The sequence below is a fragment of the Vombatus ursinus genome, unplaced genomic scaffold (genome assembly GCF_900497805.2).
Source record: "Vombatus ursinus unplaced genomic scaffold, bare-nosed wombat genome assembly UNPS02010304.1, whole genome shotgun sequence".
Taxonomy (NCBI): Eukaryota; Metazoa; Chordata; class Mammalia; order Diprotodontia; family Vombatidae; genus Vombatus; species Vombatus ursinus.
In genome coordinates, this window is record NW_020950082.1 from 1,349,772 (window position 1) to 1,370,020 (window position 20,249).

A 20,249-nucleotide genomic window follows, 5' to 3' on the forward strand; every position below is an offset into this window, starting at 1 on the left:
AAATGGTCACATGAATATGTAGACTGTAGAGAGATCGCTAAAGGCTGGACACGGCACCTGAGCTGTACTTCAAAGGAAGAGGTAAGGAAGGAAAGTATTATGGGTACGGGGGACTGCCTATACAAAGGCAGAGAGGCAAGAGACAATGTTGCATATGAAGAATAGTGAGTAGGTTAGTTTTGTGGGAACATAAGCTCATAAGAGGGATTAATGAGTGATCAATCTAGTGTTTCAGATGAGGAAGTGAAAGGCTTTCAATGGCAGAGGGAGAAAATTGTATTTTATTCTAGAGGCAATAGAAAGCTACCCAAAGCTGCTTGAACAGTCAAGTGCCACCACTGTGATTATAGTTTAGTCTTCTATTACCTTTCCCCTGGACAATTATAATAAATTTCTAAATACTTTCTCTGTCTCCCATTTCTTTACTTTTCAATCAATCCTACAAAGTAATCTTCCTAATACATAGATTTATGAGCACTGTCTTATTCAAAGATTTTTTTTTTAGTGACTCCCTATTTCCTAATGAATAAAAAAGAAACTTTAACTTGGCATTCAAAAAAATTTGCCAACTCTAATCTAAGTTCAAGATTTGTTTCATGGTACATCTCTCCACACAATCTGAACTTCTCACCCTTACTCCATTTTGTCCATAATGTTTCTACCTATTCCATGTGAAGTCATCCCCACAACTTGAGCCATTTTTCCCTCACTGCCTTTGAAATCTTGCAGTGATTCTTCATACCGCTCCATTTGCCTTCTCTTATGCATTTTATCTCTTCCTAATTCAGATTATAGCTAAGAGATTGTAAACTCCAGGAGGACAGGGGTTGTTTGTTTTTGTCTTTGAATTCACAGGGCCTAGCAAGATGTTTTGTACCTAATAAGCATTTAATAAACATTTGTGGAACTGAGCAGCTCCATTTCCTTATAGATGGGATACAGATGCCTAACAAAAAGTCAATAAATTCAGATGCACTTTACTAAAGCCATTCCCCTGTATGCAATCAGGATCAGCAGAGGGTAGCTGTCAAGAATGGAGACACACATGGGGCAGTTAGGTGGCACAGTGGATAGAGCACAGGCCCTGAAGTCAGGAGGACCCGAGTTCAAATCCGGCCTCAGACAAAACACTTGACACTTACTAGCTGTGTGACACTGGGCAAGTCACTTAATCCAATTGCCTTAAAAAAAATGGAGACACAGAGTGCACAAACATGAGAGCATGTAGTGGTTAACCCATAGGCAGTATTAAGTTTCAAAATTAAGGTAAACTGAGAGACCTCTGATTTGAGTATGATCAATTTATTAGCTAGGTTATCAGTAACTAATAAATTGGTCAATGGACTCTCTCAGTGACCAAAGATCCTGAGGTAGGGTTTACCAGCCTTAATATAGTTTGGAGGAGTACAGAATTGGGTAGGTGGGAAGATAATATAATTAGTTATAGGGTAGGTAGCATCATGGGGGTAGGGACAACATTAGTTATTTTAAAGAAAGGGGGCTAGCACACCCATTTGGGGCTAGTGGCAACCTCTCTATGACAATTAAAGAATGTTAATTGTTTTATGGGAACCTTGTTGCTAAGACCTGAGTCAGCAGATTCCCTAGTGCCTTGAAGGGTCTGTCAGGGAAATAAGATCCTCAGGGACAGGTAAGAATGGACAATATACCTTTTGGGGATGATAACAAGTTAAATTGTAACTTTAAACTAACTCAGAGGAAAAGCTGACTCAATTAAAAAATTAATCCAGCACAAAATCATTTAAACTCATACAGTAGAAGCTACAGGTATTATTAATTTTGAAATTTTCAGGCAGCACACTTAAGGCATCTTCTTATCAGCCTCTGACCCTGTCATAAACAATTATTGTTAGTGAAATATTAGAATGTAAAACTTTTAGAATCTCTAGCTTCCTTAAAAGTTCATCTTAAATGCCAACACCTTCATGAGGCCTTTCCTTATTTTGCACCCTCTAAAATTATTTCATGTTCACTTTATATGTACTGTGTATTTTTGAGAAGAATTACTTTATCCTTCAGCTGAGGAAAGTGAGGTCCAAACAAGACAAAAGTCACATAGATGGTAAGGAGTAGAACCAGTATCTGAACTTGAGGTCTCTGAATTCTAACATTAGCATTCTTTCCATGAAATCCCACTACAGAAAGAGTTCAGAAATTTATACTATTTAGGTGGTAACTTTTCACATATGCAAAACTGGTTTTATGCCAGTATATGATAGTAGCACAAAAACTATCTTGGGAAAAAAACATGATAGATTAAGAAGATTAAAGTATTGGAGAAGAGAAGACATAACCTAATAACAAAGGCATTGTACTGGAAGTAACACATCTTGGTTCCATGGTTTCTGGAACCATGTGGACCAGTGATAGATCCAGTCGGTTCTGCCACTATATAGTCGTAGATAAGCCACCTGATCTCTACGTTTAGTTTCCTAAAATGAAAGGGTAGAAGTAGATATTTACTTATTGATACTTTTTGGTGAGGCAAATGAGGTTAAGTAACTTGCCCAGGGTCACATAGCTAGTAAGCGTTATGTGTCTGAGGCCGGATTTGAACTCAGGTCCTCCTGAATCCAGGGTCAGTGCTCTATCCACTGTGCCACCTACCTGCCCCCAGAAGAGGATAATTTCTAAGAGGCAGTAAGGTATAGTGGAAAGATTTCTGGACTTGTAGGCAAGAAATCTGGGTTGAAATCCATTCAGGGATCCATAACTTCTCTGTTCCTCAGTTTCCTCATCAGCAAAATGGAAGGGTTAGACTCAATGGCCTCCATTTCTAAATCCTATTATAATCCCTTCAAACTCTCAAGTTCTATGTTCTAAAGCATTAGTTAACCATTTTTGTGTCATAGACCCCTCTGGCCCTCTGGCAGAATCTATCAACTTCTTCTCAGAATAATTTCTTTTTTAATGCAAAGGAAATGTTTATACATAATTTTTTTTTACAAGATTACTAAGGGAACCAATAATATTGTTGACCTCTCCACTTTCAACTCAACTCATTCTCCAACTGCTCCATGTTCTACCAGCTATATTACTCACCTTCAGATGGAAGTCTTTTTGCTGGAATCCTCAAAATGTTTCCGTTAAGTATTATATACCTTTTATACTAGGTTCCTTATAAAGCTTGAAATCTGTCTCTCCTCATTGTGCATTTTGTCCTTATTTCCTGATACAGACGTTCTCTCCAGCCATTGCTGTCCTAGTCATACTGCTAGGACACTGAAGGAAAAGTACAAATTCTTTCACCCTCTAAAAGGCCACAAAACGCTCTTTGAGTCAAGAGGAACTTGGTGGGGGGAATTGAAGACCAAGGCAGAGCCTTAGTTTTTGAATCTTATGTCATACCTATGATTGACTGATTCAACCAGGTATATCCTGACAAAGGTATCAGAGAATAAGAACTTGTCTGTTGTTTTAAGCGAGTAAAATGGGGTGATTTGATTGATTGACTAAATAAGCTCCCCATGCTTTCACACTTTATTTACTGAATTGACTTGAAGTAGAGAAATCACAAAAGACTATCCAAATAGCACCTGAATTAAACCTTGAAGGAAGTTAAGGGTTTAGGCAGAGATGAGGAATACTCTATTTGCATAAATTTGGGACCTGAGTTATCTCCATACCATGAAGAGGCATCCTAGGCATCTTCACTTCAAAAGAGATAGGAAATAGTATCAAACCAAAACCAGTGAGATGATATTTTAACCATGTGAGTAACATCATTCTTAGAGGCTGGTGACCCAGTGGATAGAGTTCTGGGTCTAGACTCAGGAAGACTCATCTTCCTGAGTCCAAATCTGGCCTCAGATGCAAGCTGCGCAAGGCTTAGCAAGTCACTTAACCCTGTTTGGCTCTGTTTCCTCTTCTTTAAAATGAGCTGGAGAAGGAAACGGCAAACCACTCCAGTATTTTTGCCAAGAAAACTCCAAATGGGGTCACAAAGAATCAGATAAGATTGAAAGCAACTGAACAACTTCATTCTGATACTCTACTGGTTAATCTTCCTAGATATTTTTTCAGAAAAATAAATAATTTGACTGGATATGAGCAAAATCTCTAAAACACCCTTTGTCATGGCTGGACTTTGAGCATCCTAGAGATTCTGGATGCCTCCTTAGTATTACTGGACCACCATCTACCAAACTATTCCATCTTAAACTGTGCCACGCTTTTAAAATCATGTCCAATGAACTTCTTAATTCAACTACAGTGTGGTCAATAGGGTAATGCATTACTGTAAAATCATTTATATAAATATAAAGTCAAGAAGTGGTTTTAGACATGGACTCTTAACCCAGACTCTATGAATGTGTATATTTAAAAAATATATGTCTGATAATTATATTTCAATATAGACGGATAAAACATAGAAAAAGCATTTACTAAACTCTTATTGTATGCCAGGCTATGTGATAGGTGCTGAAGATATAAATACAAGAAAACAAGATAAATTCCTCCTTTCAAGGAGCATACACTCTAATAGAGGAAGAGCAAACATAAAAGATAGCTAGAAGGACAGGGATGGGGAATAGGTATGGGAGGAGCAAAATGCTGAGATGGAGCAGTCCAGAGAGTGAGTCAAGCTAGGAGTAAAGTGAGCAGCATGTCCAGATTTCTCATGAAATAAGGGTTCATGAGGTCAACAATCAGTAGAGTAGGCCTTGCTTGACTGAAGTGGGGCTACAGGAGATGTAAAGTGCACCTTGGCCTCTGGGTCTGCCTTGATCTCCTTCTCTCCCTCTCCCTACAGCTTCTCCTGACCACAAGGATCACCTAAAGACTTAGGAGAATGAGAAGATTTGGACTTTTTTTCATCAGTGTCCAACAGTGTGCCTAGGACAGTAATGGCTTGAGACAGCATTTGCATCAGGAGGTGAGGACAAACTGGACAAGATAAAGAAAGGCAGATTTAAGGCTCTATGAGGAACCTAGCATAAAAGGTACACTACACTTAAAGATAACATCTTGATAACTCTAGCAAGAGGACTTTCAGAAGTAACAAGTAATCCCTTTGTTATAGGTGCTCTAAGGTTGAGTTCACCTTCTCTTAGGCTCTGTACGTATCTGTGGTAAAATATGTTCCAGACTTTTAGGGAGATGATTTTGTACCAACTATACCAGGATAGTAAATACCTATTTCTAAAGGTCACTTAAGTCTTACTGACTAATTGATACAAAGTGGAAATAATAAGGGAAACGCACCAGTGAGTCACCCGGGACCCTGAAGGGATGGAGTAGCTGTCTGGCTCAGGGATCTAGTCTGCTAATTTGAATTGGGGTTAAAGAGATTTACTGCAGAGCTTGTGCTACATAAATAAGCATTTATTAAGTGCCTACCATGTGCCAGGAACTGTGTCAAGTGCTTAGAATAAAGACAAAAATGAAAGTCTTTTCTTTCAATGACCTTGCAATCTGTTGAGGGAAAAGACTACATGTACAAACAAATATATGCAAAATGTACTCAGAGAAAATGTCAAGTAGTTTTGGAACATAGAGGCAAAGCACTAACAACTAGGGAAATTAGGAAAGGCCTCTCTTGGGGCATGGAAACTAAGCTCTTCTTTGAAAAAAGCTAGGGATTCCAGGAGGTGCAAATAAAGATGGAGATCATTTTTGGCACAGGTGGCAATTGGTACAAAATCTGAGAAGCAGGATTCATTATGCATAAGGAGCAAATAGGCTCATTTGGTTGGAATTACAGAGAGTAAAGGATGATCAGACTCAGTGGATGTTCTTGATGTCACGTCCATGAGCTTACAAGTGATTTACTTTGTAATCATTCATTCATTCATTTTTTTATTTATTCTGAAAAGGGATCCATAGATTTCACCAGATTGCTGAAGGGGTCTGTGACATAAAAACAGATTAGGAATCCCTGACTTAGAAAGATAAACTGGAATCAGATTATGAGAGTATTTTTTTTGTCTGAAAAAGTTTCCACCAACTTTATCAGATAGTCAAGAAAGAAAAATAAACAAAAAGGAAAAAAAAAGGATCAAGAGCTCTTGGCTTAGAAGATAAGCTAGAATCTGATTATGACAGGTTTTAAATGTCAAAGAGTAAACTATGCATTTTACCTAAATTATTTTGTACATATTTATTTGTGGATATATTGTATTCCCTCCCTCCCTCAGAATAAAAGCTCCTAGAGGGCAGGGGCTTTGGGGGAGTTTTTATATTTTATATGTCCAGTATGGTTTATTTATTAAGCACAGGTGCTTAATACATATTTATTGTATAAATGAATACTAATATAAGAGCTAGGCCAAAAATATTCTCAACAGGGAAGGAATAAGAATACAATGAGTTTGAAAATGGAAATATGATGGTTTGGAATTAAATTGCAATATCTTACATAGTTTCAAAGGAGAAGTAAGAGCAGTCTGTTGGAAAGAGAACTAATCTCAGATCCCCAAAGACCTAGATGCAAGGTCAGCCTCAATAGTCACATCTGGTTACTCCTATACCGCCAAAGGAATCCTCAGTATATCATGCCTTAAGAAGTAGATATCAAAGGGCAGCTAGGTGGTTCAGTGGATAGAGCTCTGGCCTTGGAGTCAGGAGGACCTGAGTTCAAATCTGGCCTCAGACGCTTGACACTTACTAGCTGTGTGACCCTGGGCAAGTTACTTAATCCAGACTGCCTCAACAAAAAGCAAAAAATAAAAAATAAAACTGAAAAATAAAAAAAAAGAAGTGGTTATCAAGCCTCTTCTTGAAGGACTTTGATGAGGTAGATTCCACTACTCCATGAGGTAGACCATCCTACTTTTGAACAGCTCTAAGTGTCAGGAAGTTTTTCCTAACAACTTCCTATAATTGTTCCTGGGTATACACACTGGAATCAAGTAGAACAAGTCTTCCACCTGACTGATGTTTAAACACTTGAAGAAAATTTTCTCATGTACCATGACAAGCCTCTCATGGGACTTGGGAGGAAGCATGGCACAATGGAAATAGCGTTGATAATGGAGTCAAAGGCCCAGGGTCCAAATCCTATCTCTGCCAAATATTACCTATATGACCTTGCACAAACTCTTAGTTTCCATGAACTTTAGTTTCCTCATGTATTAAAATGAAACAATTGGATTAGATAGATTCTGAGGTCCCTTCTCTAGGATCCTATGAGTCTTCTTTTTTCCAGGCTTAACATCCTAAGTTCTTTCAAGTGATCCTTAAATAGCATGGACTGAAAGCCCTTCACCTCCTCTGGATGTTTTCCAGAGTCCCTCAAAGTGGTGCCCTTCAAAGACAATTATAATTTTCTCCCTAAGTCTTCTCTTCTCCATGCTCCAGGAATATCTCAGTTCTATCAACCAGTCTTCATAAAGCATGGCCTGCAGTCCCTTCACCCTCCAAGACATATTTCTACGAAAGATTTCTAGCAAGGCAATACCTTCCTAAAATGAACTGAAGAAAGATGTGGTCGACCAAAGTCAAATATATCAGAATTCTCACCTTGCTCAGTTTGGATACTACATTTCTCTGAATTCAACCTAAGATCATACTTTTTTTTTTTTGGCTGCTAGATCATAATGATAACTCATATTAAGCTTTCAATCCAATAAAATCAAACTGCCGGATCTCTTTCACATTACAAACAATAACATTTCATCAAGAAAACACTAAAATAAAAGTAACAGACAAGTATCCTGTTGTTCATTTCACTTCTTCCCTCTTTTTTATCCTAGAGAGGGGTTGAGGTAAGGAGAAAAAACGAAAAGTGGAATATATGGTTGTTTTATATGGTTTATGTTTCAGAGTTATTATTGCCTCACTTATACTCTTCTAACTTACAAGGGCATTTGCTTCATATTGAACAGTTAAGCAAATTTGCAATCATATATCCTCATAGGAAATAGTTTATTTTATTTCCTATTTTTGACACCTTTTCTTAAGGATGTTTTATTTTATATATGTATAAAATGTATTTCCAGATTTGATCTCACATGCAATGTTAATGCAAGCATTTTGTAAGTGAGATTAAACAAGTCTTAATTCAGACCTCAATGAGGCAAACTCAGAAAAAGAAAGTCAAAAGGATTTTATTTAGCACCTGCACCCCAAGGCAACAGGTACAGGGAAAGTTGTGTGTCACTGGCCCTGAATTCAGAATTCCAACTGCAGGGTCTGCTTTTATAGAAAGGAGTAAATAAACTTCCATAAAAGAAAAGACAGTACTGATTTCTAAATGCTTTCAATGAGGAGACAAGGAGGACAAGGGGTCAGTGCTTCCCCAGCTCTTCCTCATCACGGTATCATAGACAGATGGGATTAGTGCAAATTCCTGAGGGTATTTTACAGACTGCCATCTCCTGCAGGCTGTTTGTATAAGGACCCAAAGTGTAAAGTTCATGGAATCACTCAGACTACACCAGTGTCTGACTTTGCATGGTGACTATCATGATTTTTTAAAATTAATTATATTGGTTTCTTTTGTTTTTATATCACCTGTATGTCCCAATGTAACAATCTTTCTTCCTCCCGCAGAGCTATCCATTACATCAAAGAATAAAAAGGAGGAAAAAAACAGTTCAGCAAAATTAACCAAGATATTGAAAATACATGAAATTTTCTGTAGTTTTACACATATATCCATAGTCCCCTATGTCTTTATAGGCACACTGCATTCAGTCTCTGATATTTTCTGTTGTTGTTGTTATTCTTTCCATTCACATGATCATAGTCATTGCTCATATTGTTTTCCTAGTTTTGCTTACTTCACTTTGCATCAGTTCATACATCTTCCTGTGCTTCTCTGTATTCATCATGCTCACTGTTTCTTAGAGTACAGTAATACTCCATTACATTCATGTATTGCAACTTATTTGGCCATTTCCCATTCAATAGGCATCTACCTTTTCCCCAGTTCCCTGATATTGAAAAAGGGCTGCTATAAATATTTTGGTATATATTGGGCCTTTTTAAATTTTTTTTAATTTAATTTAATTTTTTTTTTTTACCATTAACCTCCTTTTACCTGAAGTCTCCCCCTTCTTTTGTGGTTTAAGTATATATAGGTCTCATGCAAATGCACTTTGGGCAATTAGGTGGCACAATGGACAGAGTGTGGGCCCTAGAATCAGGAGGACCTAAATTCAAAACCAGCCTCAGACACTTACTAGCTATACATGACCCTGGGCAAGGCACTTAGGTCATTTGCTTTTGTTTCCTCATCTGTAAAATCGCTGGAGAAGGAAATGGCAAACAACTCCAGTATCTTTGCCCAGGAAATCCCAAATAGGGTCACAAAGAGTCAAACATGACTGAAAACAACTGAACAACAACAAAACTCACTTTGGAGAGTCTCTGCCCTGGTAAGTAAGGCTCCCTTGCTGGCAAAATCAATAACTAGGGTCTCCAGAGTATTTTTTTGTCACCCACATAATATCAACATTTTAGTCACTTCCATTGCATGAATGCAAATTGCTTTCCAGAGCAGCTGGACCAATTCACAGCTCCACCAACAGTGCATTAGTGTCTCTATCTTTCTAGGACATTCAAATACTGTCTATTCCCATCTTTTGTAATTTTTGACGATTTCCTGGGTATGAGGTAGAACCTGAGGTTTGTTTTGATTTGTCGTGCTGTATGATATATTAGTAGTAGTAGTGATTTGGAATACTCTTCCATATGGTTCTTAATTTCAAATCTACTGTTCAAAAATTTAGCTAGTGAGTGAATTCTTAAACAACCGATAGAGTTGATCTCTCTCTCACACACACACACACACACACACACACACACACACACACACACACAGATCATTTTAACCAAATGAAGTGACATTTTTATAGTGTTCTTTTCCTTTAAAAATAAAAAAAAAACCTCCTTAGAAACAACTGGATTAATTAAAAGGGAAAATGTTGAAGCAACAACGATTTAGCTACATACTGAAAAGAATAAAAATCTCAAAAGGACATTTCACTTAGCAATAGGGAGTTCAGACAGCAACTAGGAAATCCCCACAAAGTACTGTGAATTCTCCAAAGAAAAGAGCCTTCTGTGATGGGAAGTCTTAAGCAGCAGGGCCTTCCTATACCAATCCTGTAAAGTCTTTGAAGCTGGATATTTACATCTAAATAAGGCAAGTCTTTTATCTGTTTCTCTGCTGGTAGTCTTTCAAAGGGACAAATGGAGTTTCCTAACTACACCTCAGCTAGTCAGACAGACTTATGGCATGTCTCAGTTCAAAAATAGAACTAGACAAAAAATTCATGATACCATCTTAGTAATCAATATATCTTCCAGAAAATACAGCAGCCCCTATGTATTGAGCCAACTTGAATCCTTACGTTGTAAACTCTCTTCATTATAATAAGACTGAGCAGAGAGGTAAATCTTAGATTTGCAATGCTTAAAGTAAATCAGATTTTAAAAATTCTAAAAAAAATAATTTAATGATTTTATTAACTTAGTTACAGTGGTGAGGAATCTACAGCCTTGAGGTCACATGTTCCCAAGTGCTGCCCTTTGCCTGAATCCAAATATAGATTCTGACTAGAATTTGTAATACACTAACGTGCTACAAGATTCATGGTAGGACTTCCAACAATATGTCCATGGCTCCTACATTTTAAATCTTCTAGTAATGAGATTTTGTTAGCAAAATCAGACGTGGTATAGGAATAAGTGAAGAGTTGTCCTGACTTGGAGTTAGGAAAATGTGGGTATATCACTTAATTTCTCAGTACCCTCAAGCAATTCTATATAAGGTGCAAAACAGTTACCCATCTGTATCAGTGGAGGAAGTTTCCATATTGGGAGTCCACCTGACACATGAAAGCAAAGATACAGACCAAAATAAATAAATGCAAATAGTAGAAGAATGAATCTCATCCACTGTTGGTTCTCTGAAACAAGGTATTTGAGTCATGGATTTTCTGAACTATAAGTAGCCTTAGACATCACCTAGTTAAACCCCCACCTTAAGATCCAGCAAACTTGGGGTGACTTCTCAAACAGCAAACAAGTAGACTAACTTTGATACTATAAACCTAGTTTCACAAAAGGTATTGCTAAGTGCCTGCATAAAAGGCTACTACAGAGACTACCACTGTTGAGAAATCTACATTTAGCCCAGTTCCAGTGAGAATCTAAACGAATACCATGACTGAGTAAATTCAGTACCATTATTTCAAAACAAAAATTGGTAGCATATTCTAACTACATTTAACTACAACTGCCTCTTACCTGAACAGAAGTCATCAGAATATCTATCATAGACTGATCTACAATTTCTTTCATCACATTCACAGGTGTCCCCATGAATGTCTCCCCAGTCTCCTGTTGGGTCCACATCATGGCAAGAGCATTCACCACACACACATGTTCCTGTGGAGGAAAAAACAAAACAAAACATGGTATGTATTAGTCTGTAGATGAACTTAACCAATAAAATGAAATAGTTGATTTTTTTTTAAAGTTGGTTGCTTTGTATATGTGGATTACAAGGACAAGGCAATATCTTCTCATTAAGAGAAACAATTCCAATAAGGAGGAAAAAGAAGAGTTATCTGAAGAAACCAAGATGTGTGCTCAGAGAACTCACTACTGATTTAAAGAATAAAAATATAAAAACAAAACATAGAAGCAATGATAACTAACAGAGTATGGATACAAAGGTGTAGCATGCTCAGGAATACTAGGTTGAAATATGCTCAACATGGCTAAGAACAACAACAAAGAGGCTGTTGAGGTTTTTTTGTTTGTTTTTAAGTTCTGTTGTGGAAAAGAGAAGGATCAAAGAAGGTAGAAGCCTAACATTCAGGAGGGATGAGACAAATCACCTAGCACAGATGGACCTTGGATACTGAAAGAAGCCTTGAATATTGAAAGAATTGGTAGATATGTATCATGAGCTCTGGCTTTCTACATGATATATGAAAGATCCTGGAGCTCAGAAGTATCTCAAGACTAGAGAAGGTAAAAATTCTTTTTTTTTTTTTTTTTAAGAACAGAATAGAAACCAAGAAGCAAACATTATCTGTAATGGGGATAAACTAGAAGCCGTCCCAAAAAGATCAGGGTCGTGAGTTATAGACATCCATTATTGCCATTATTATTCGATATTGTACTAGAAATTCTAGCTATAGCAATGAAACAAGAAAAAGAAATTGAAGAAATAAGTATAGGCAATGAAGAAACAAAACTATCACTCATTGCAAATGATATGATGGCATACTTAGAGAACCATACAGAGTCAACTGAAAAACTAATCAAAACAATAAACAACTTTAGCACAGTTGCAGGATATAAAATAGACCTATACAAATCATTAGAATTTCTACATATTACCAACAAAACCAAGCGGGAAGAGATCGAAAGAAAAAATTCACTTAAAATAACTACTGACAGTATAAAATACTTGGGAGTCTATTTGCTAAGACACACATGAACTATATGAACACAATTATAAAGCATTCATCACACAAAGACAAATCTAGATATTTGAAGAAATATTAATTGCTCATGGGTAGGCCAAGTCAGTATATAAAAATGAAAATACTACCTACATTGATTTACTTATTAAGTGTCATACCAATGAAACTATGAAAGAATTACTTTATTGAGCTAGGAAAATAATAACAAAATTGATCTGGAATAACAAAAAGTCAAGACTATCAAGGGATTCAATTAAAAATGTAGTAGTGTCAATGGAAAAGACTAGGTACACAATATACAGAAACAAATCAGGGGAGTAGCTTAGTATTTGATAAATCCAAAGATCAGAACTATGGGTGCAAGAACTTACTATTTGACAAAAATGATGGGAAATTTGGAAAGTAATCTGGCAAAAACTAGGCATAAACCAACATCTCACATCATATATCAAGAAAAGCTTAAAATAAATCTTAAAATGATTTAAACATAAAGGGTGATATCATAAGCAAATTTAGGGAGCATAGAAGTTACCTGTCAGATCAATGGATGGGAAAGAGTTCATGAACAAACAAGAAAAAGAGAGGATCAGAGGAGGTAAAAATGGATAATTTTGTTTACATAAATCTTAAAAGTTTTTGTCCAAACAAAACTCATGTAGGCAAAAATAGAATAAAAGCAGGAAACTAGGGGGAAATTTTCAGCAAATTTCTCTGATAAAGGGCTCATTTCTCAAATATGTAGAAAACTAGCCAAATTTCTAAAAACAGGAGCCATTCCCCAATTGAGAGCCAAAGCTTATGAACAAGCAATTTTTAGAGGAGGAAATCAAAGATATCAATAGTCATATGAAAAAAATGTTCTAAATCACTAATAATTATAGAACTGAAAATTTAAAAAACACTGTGGTACCACTTCATACCCATCAGATTAGCTAACATTGCAGAAAAGAAAACTGACAAATGCTACAGAGGATGTGGGATAATAGGCACACTAATGTACCATTGGTGGAGTTGTGAGCTAGTCCAATTATTCTGGAGAACAATTTGTAACCATGCCCAAAGGGCTATAAAAGCTATACCTACCCTTTGACTTAGCAATAACACTGTTAGGTCTATACTATTAGGTCAAAGGAAAAGGAAAAGAATGCATGTATAAAAGTATTAGTAATAGCTCTTTTTGTGGTGGCAAAGAATTTTGGAAACTGAGAGAATGCCCATTAATTGAGGAACGGCTGAAAAGTTTCTGGTATATTAATGTGATGGAATACCATTGCACTGCAAGAAATGATAAAGAGGATGTTTTCAGAAAAACCTGGGAGGTCTTACATAAATTGATACAAAGTGAAGTGAGTAGAACCAGGAGAATAATCTACAGAGCAACAGCAATATTGTAAAGGTAATCAACTGTGAAAGACTCAGTAACTCTGATCAATATAATGATCCACCACAACTCCAAAGAACACTTGACATAAAATGCTGTGCAACTCCAGATAGAAAACTGACAACAGAATCAGCATACAGATCGAAGCATATTTTTCCTGATTTCTTTTCAGAACATGTGGAAATATGCTTTGCATGACTACAAATACATAATGGGTACTGTATTTCTTACCTTCTCAATGGGTGGGGAAGGGCTAAAGGAAATAGAGATTTTGGAATTGAAAATACAAATAAAATTTAATTTAAAAAAAAACAAGAAAAATAATAGAAAAGAGTCTATGGGCAATTGACCTTGAATTCCTCTTTTGGCAAAACACTAAAAAGAATTATTCACAAAGAAGTAGCATGATTTTAGCAAGAACATGTCATTCTAAATTAACTTGATTTCCTTTTTTCAAATCAGGTTACTAAGTTGGTAGATCAGGGCAATGTTGTCAATATAGCTTGCCTAGACTTTAGTAAAGCATTCAATAAAGTATCCTCTTCCCTTCTTGTGAAAAAGATGGAGAGATGTGAGATAGATAATACAATTAGACAGATTTAGAATGAAGTTGATTATTGAACTCCAAAACTTGTCATTAATAGTTTAATATTAAATTGAAAGGTCTCCAGGGGAAAGCCCCAGGGATGTATAGCTGGACTGGTAATGGTTAACAGAATAGCATTAAGTAGCTTCACAGATTTAGAGCTGAAAGGGACATTAGAGTCATTTAGTCTAGCCCCTCATTTTACCATTAAAGAAACTGAGGCCTAGAGAAGTAAAGGGACTTACCCAACACTTTTATCACTGCCTTACATGGAGTAATAGAAAGGATCTTTGTCAAATTTGCAGATGGCACAAAGCCACACAATGGATGAAGAGGTCAGAGTCCCAAAAAACCTTGACAGGCTAAAACATTGCACTGAATCAAAGAATATGAAATATAACAGACATTCATGTAAAGTTTCACCCTCTTCTTTCACTTATTAGTTCTATAAATACCAAATAAATGTGAAGGTGGAAAACAATTAGTTTAAATTCTAGGGCAGAGATTAAAACACTTGTGTTCTGTATATATACACTGGCATATAGTCCAGGGGTGGGGAACCTGCAGCCTCAAGGCTATGTGTGGATTCGAGGCCGCAGTTTGCCCACCTCTGCTATAATCACTAAAATGATACAAGGCAAATAAATAGAGTAAAAAGGAATGATCAAGCTCATGGGACAGCTGAAGCACAGCAGAAAGTATAACTGTTTTGGAGTCAGTAGTCCGGTTCAGATCCCAACTCTGCCACTTATTCATTGTTTCCTAAGCACCAGCTTTGTGGAAAGTATTCATACATGCCTCATCTTGGAGACCCACTTCATATCTGGTCTCCAGTCACATAATAAAGCCAGTGGAAGAGGAAACTGACATCATTATACCTGCCTGTTCTCCTGCAAAATGGTCTTTCTCTCTTCTACAACCTTTAATCCTCTGCTCTAGGACAGTACTTCTCATGTCCTTCCTCCATCAAGTATAATTCCTTCTCTCCATTCTCACTGGCAGGTGCCATGTTGGTTAGGCTCAGCAACACCATTATTCAAGCATTAGGAATCATCTATATATAGTGATGATATGCTGTTATATAGCCTAAGAAAAACTTAGGCAGGAAACATGCCTTTAGCCATAGAAACAAAAGGTGACTTCTTTCACAGGTGAAATCCAGATGGAAAAAAAATTCTGCATAATATTAAATGGAGCATTGTGTGTATGTGTGTGTGTTTTATCCAAGTTTCATGCCTTGTGCAGATAACATTTTCATTTGTCTTGCTACAGCAAAATGTGTTACCTGTTTTTTCTTCTGGGTCTATACCATGAGAGAAACCAAGTACTGGAGCCTTGCCATCTACCCTGCAGATATACCCTGGACTTTTCTATCCTCCTTGCAGCCAAACTCTCTTTCATGTATTGTCTCCCTCAATTAGTATGGGAAGTCCTTGAGAGCAGAGGCTACCTCACTTTTTCTATCTGTACCCATAGGGCTTTGCACAGTGCTTAAATGCTTTTCATACTCTTCTTCTTTAATGTGCTATATGCCAAATGTATCCACTTATATATTCTTTAGGTAGATAGATGTTTCCTGCTCTGTTGTGCTCTATTGTTTTTCTTAACTTCAGATGATAAAATATCACCATTTTAATGATGGCAGAATGAGGGAAAAGAAGTGTAAAGTGTGTCAGTCCTCCCTAGGTGCATGGCAGGCAGAGGAATGAGATGACAATGACTATAGGCAAAGATGTTCCCAAATGTTCCATCCAATATCCTGCAGAAATCTGCATCTAGATGAGTTCACTTTCCATAACTTGCCTTTCATTTCTAATAATATGTAAAGAAATATTTCTTACCCAAGACCTTTCTAACTTCATTTGCTAAAATAACACCAATATGATGGGAACCTAATATTTAACTTGACTTGCTATGTTTCTCTCTATACATTTATATGACATTCAAGATCTCATTTTCACTGTTGAGATCTAGAAGTGAAATCAGTCTACATCCATTCTGGATACAACACAAGCTTTCAATCTCCCCATAATTAAGAGGAGAGCATTTTCTAAATGTTCTCAGGATAATTAGATGCTCATGCTATAGAAGACTTTGTTAGTCAAGCAACATTTAAACATAAGTAGCTCCATGAATTGCCTTTGAATTGTACTGTGCCAGTTCTGGACAGTGGCCAAAGAAATTATTGTCCCCATTAACTGTTTGTTCAGTGAAGCTAAGATAGTGAAAGGAAGTTTCTGATCTCTGTGTTGTTTTTTCGTCAAATTGAAAAAAAAAATCTGAAAATTATATTCAGACTATATGTTGATTTGTATCACACATAATGACTTAAAAGCAGACATCCTCATGAAAGGAAATGTGGGGGGAGGGGTGAGAGAGACAAGTATCATCAGCAATTACTGGCTTTGTTTTCATCTCTGTAGTAGAGTACATGAACGACACACCTCTGTTACTGCAGATTTTGCCATCTGGAGATGTACATCTTCTCTTGCTCTCCCAGGGGGTGATGTCACACTGGAATTCACATTTATCTCCATGCCAACCAGCCTCACAGTAACAGTTTCCACAGTAACACTTTCCATGGCCTTTACCCAAAATGAATTTTATACAGTGAGGAGGAAAAAAAAAGAAAACAACTTTTAAAAGCAGAATTAACATCCTAGCCATTTGTGACATATATATGTATGTACATACATATATATGTATATATGGCATTATAAAATAATATCTATAGCTTCCCAGTTAAAGCAGTTTATTTCCTGACAATGGAACATGTGCCAACACACCATGGCCTCATCTATAGCTCCCAAATCAAGTGGAAAATGGAGGCAATCATGTATGGAGATGATTCAAGCCCAAAACCCTTTTCACCTCATGTATTCAGATAATTGAAGTATTAAAAAATAAATACAAGTAACAGAAAATCAAACAGAAAATTATGAAAATTATTCTGTCTTTAGACTTAAAATTACCATACCAAATTAAATGATTCCTGAAGTATTTTCTTATTTGGCATTTCTTCAAGTGACCCTTGAAACAAGTGTCTACCAGCAATGATTTTGGAAACAAATAAAATGGTTCAAACTGTATTCATAGACATATTATTAGTGACCAGACCGTTCTGAGCCGGTGAGGGTTTTACTTAGCTGGTCTGGACAGTGTTCCATAATGTTGAAAAATGGTTTTCATTCAAAGGTTAGTGCTCGTTTCAACCCCTGTGGACTCTTGCTCCCATTTGTATATTTTATATTAAAAACAAGATTAACTGGTGACAAAAAGATTCCATATCGACGGGCCCATCTCCACTCAGGTGTCCAAGCTCAGCATGTTGTAATACAAAGAAAAGGAGCCCTGTCAGTTACTACCTGAATAAACTTTTAAAATCTATCTCTCTAGGCCTATCTGTAGAATTAAGAAATTGAACAACTTCCTTGGGACTGCCAAGATCCCTTTCCATGTCCATGATCCTATTAATGTGAACCTCACTTTTAATTTCTGTTCAGCTTCCCCCAAATTCCTTAATGCCCAAGCAACCTTTCACTAATTTTCCTTTTCATACTTCTATGATTCTCTTCTGCTTTTAACTCCCCCAACCAAGACTGTTGCTTCTTCCCACCAGACTTTTTCTACACATTTCTACATAGAGGTAGCCAGACCTCTAGTCCTCCTTTGGACTTTATTAGAAGATATTGGTATAACTGTTTTTCTAGAATTTGAATTTTTCTTCTTATAAATGTGATGGCAATTTTGGAAGGGTTTGTCAACCTTTTTTGAACTCCTTTTTATCATATAGTCCGCATTTTTTAAAGTTGTTTACATGTGGTCTCTATCCTTCTCTCTCCTTCCATCTTCTGTCAACCCCTTTGTAAAACCAACAAAAGCTCAGGGCTGAGAGTAAACTACTTGTAAAACCATTTAAAATTCTATACTATAACAGCTTGGACAGGTGGTGGGAGAGCAGATGGAGAATGTGGAGGTTGGGTAGGAAGTGGGAGATAGGACAAGGTTGGGGTCCAGGACATCCCTGTCGGCAAGACTCCTATTAATCAGACAGCATGCCTGCCAATGGGAGGGAAAAGCCCAGCAAACACACCATTTTGTCAGTCTAAATGAGAACTAATCATGAGTTGGCTGCAATCCTTTTATGAACATATATAACAAAACAGCATATCGGGTGAAAACATTATTTAAGTAGAAGAGTCAAGGTGAAGGCTACAATGGTAGCATATCAATAAGAACTGAATACAAAATCAAAGCCCATCATTCATGAACCTGAAAAAATTACAAACACCCATATATACAAACAGTAATAAAATTTATAATAAAATTTAATTATACATTGTTTATATTATAATTTATATTGCTAGAATGCATGAGCCAAATGCTAAATAATTACCAATGACACAAACCAAAAGGAAATTATATATTTACATGTAAAAATACACATCTACATCTTACTAGTTATCAATCAGACAAATATACTCAAGTATAAGTAGACTGCTATTGCCCCCCAGACATTTTTGTTCCCTTTCTCCCCTTTGTCTTCATGAACTGTAGTGAAACAGTAAGACTGCAAATACAGGATTCGTGTGGGCAAATTTGTTGAACTGTTCAAAGGATTTAGATTAGGTCCTTGAACAGAAATGCCTGGGTTACAGCCAGCTTAGGTCACTAGCCTCAAAATCGAACAGAAGGACTTTTCCTAGGGGGAGGGAGAGAATTGAAGAGACCAAGGAGAAAGGAGGAAGCAGATGTACAGGAAGAGCATCTGGTTCACCACAGGAATTAAACGTGAAAAGAGCTGAGGAAACAAGGACATGTATTACTAATGCTTGTTACACTTACTATGTATTACTAATTACTTGTTCTAATATGATATCACCTCCTCTGACTCCTCTGCCATTTTGTGTTCAGTCACTGTTCAATACTATCTTCCATTCAGTGGTCAAAGTCCTGGACTATAATGAAATCAATCTCTCTCTCTCTCTCTCTCTCTCTCTCTCTGTCTCTGTCTCTGTCTCTGTCTCTCTCTCTCTGTCTCTCTCTCTCTCTCTCTCTCTCTCTCCCCCATCCCTATCCCTAATTCTAACACACACATACAATCATCATGTTCAAGTACTATCCCAAGAAATAAGCAATTGTTGGACAGAAAGGAAGAGTTAAGCTAATAAACCTAAGTAGCAAAGGTAATTTCACATGTTTTATCTAGGCATCTGCCTTGAAACATTGTGCCAAGTTCACATTAAGTACACACATTGGTGTTGAGTGATGCCTACAAAGCTAAGAAATACAATTAGGTATTAGATTAGATTAGATTAGATTAGAGTAAGGAAAAGGAAGAACAGAGGGGAAGAAAGGAAGGGAAAAAAATCTAGAGTAGGAGAGAAAAAAAGTGAAGACAGAAGAAAAAATAATTTTATGTGACAGTTGTTTCAATGACCAACCCATCTAGGTTGCCTGGTCTATCTTTATGTTAGGAGCAACCTTGCATCTCTTTTAAGCAGCATTCACCTGTACTGAAATGCACTAGTTTATCCTTCCCTCAATTGACATGTTGCATGTATGTAAACATAAGTACATACACAATTAATAACCCAGTTAATAGACTTGAAAAATAAAACAAACCTTAACAGATTCTGAGAATTGCACAATACATGGAAAAACAGAGCACTTAAGTAATTTCAAAGGTTTTTATATGTACATACCTCCACAAATTTCTTCTGTTTCATCATCTATGCATTCTCGGTCATCACACTCACAAAATTTACCATAAACTAGTCCATTTCCTTCTGAATTATCACACTTACATCTGCCACAGTGACATGTACCTAAAAACATTAAAGAAAATGAAAGATATGTGCTTAGTTTTTGTCAA

The 20,249-nt window shown here is 36.7% G+C and overlaps 1 protein-coding gene across 1 annotated transcript in view; it reads right to left on the reverse strand.

The window, feature by feature from the left end:
- ITGBL1 (integrin subunit beta like 1) overlaps positions 1-20,249 on the reverse strand; it is a 365,992-nt gene that overhangs the window by 183,920 nt on the left and 161,823 nt on the right. Inside the window, exons 4-6 of the mRNA XM_027854089.1 lie at positions 20,080-20,202; positions 16,819-16,959; positions 11,218-11,358 (exon numbers count right to left, since the gene is read on the reverse strand). Of these exons, the coding sequence (XP_027709890.1) occupies positions 11,218-11,358; positions 16,819-16,959; positions 20,080-20,202 (405 nt within the window). The remainder of the gene's footprint in view (positions 1-11,217; positions 11,359-16,818; positions 16,960-20,079; positions 20,203-20,249) is intronic.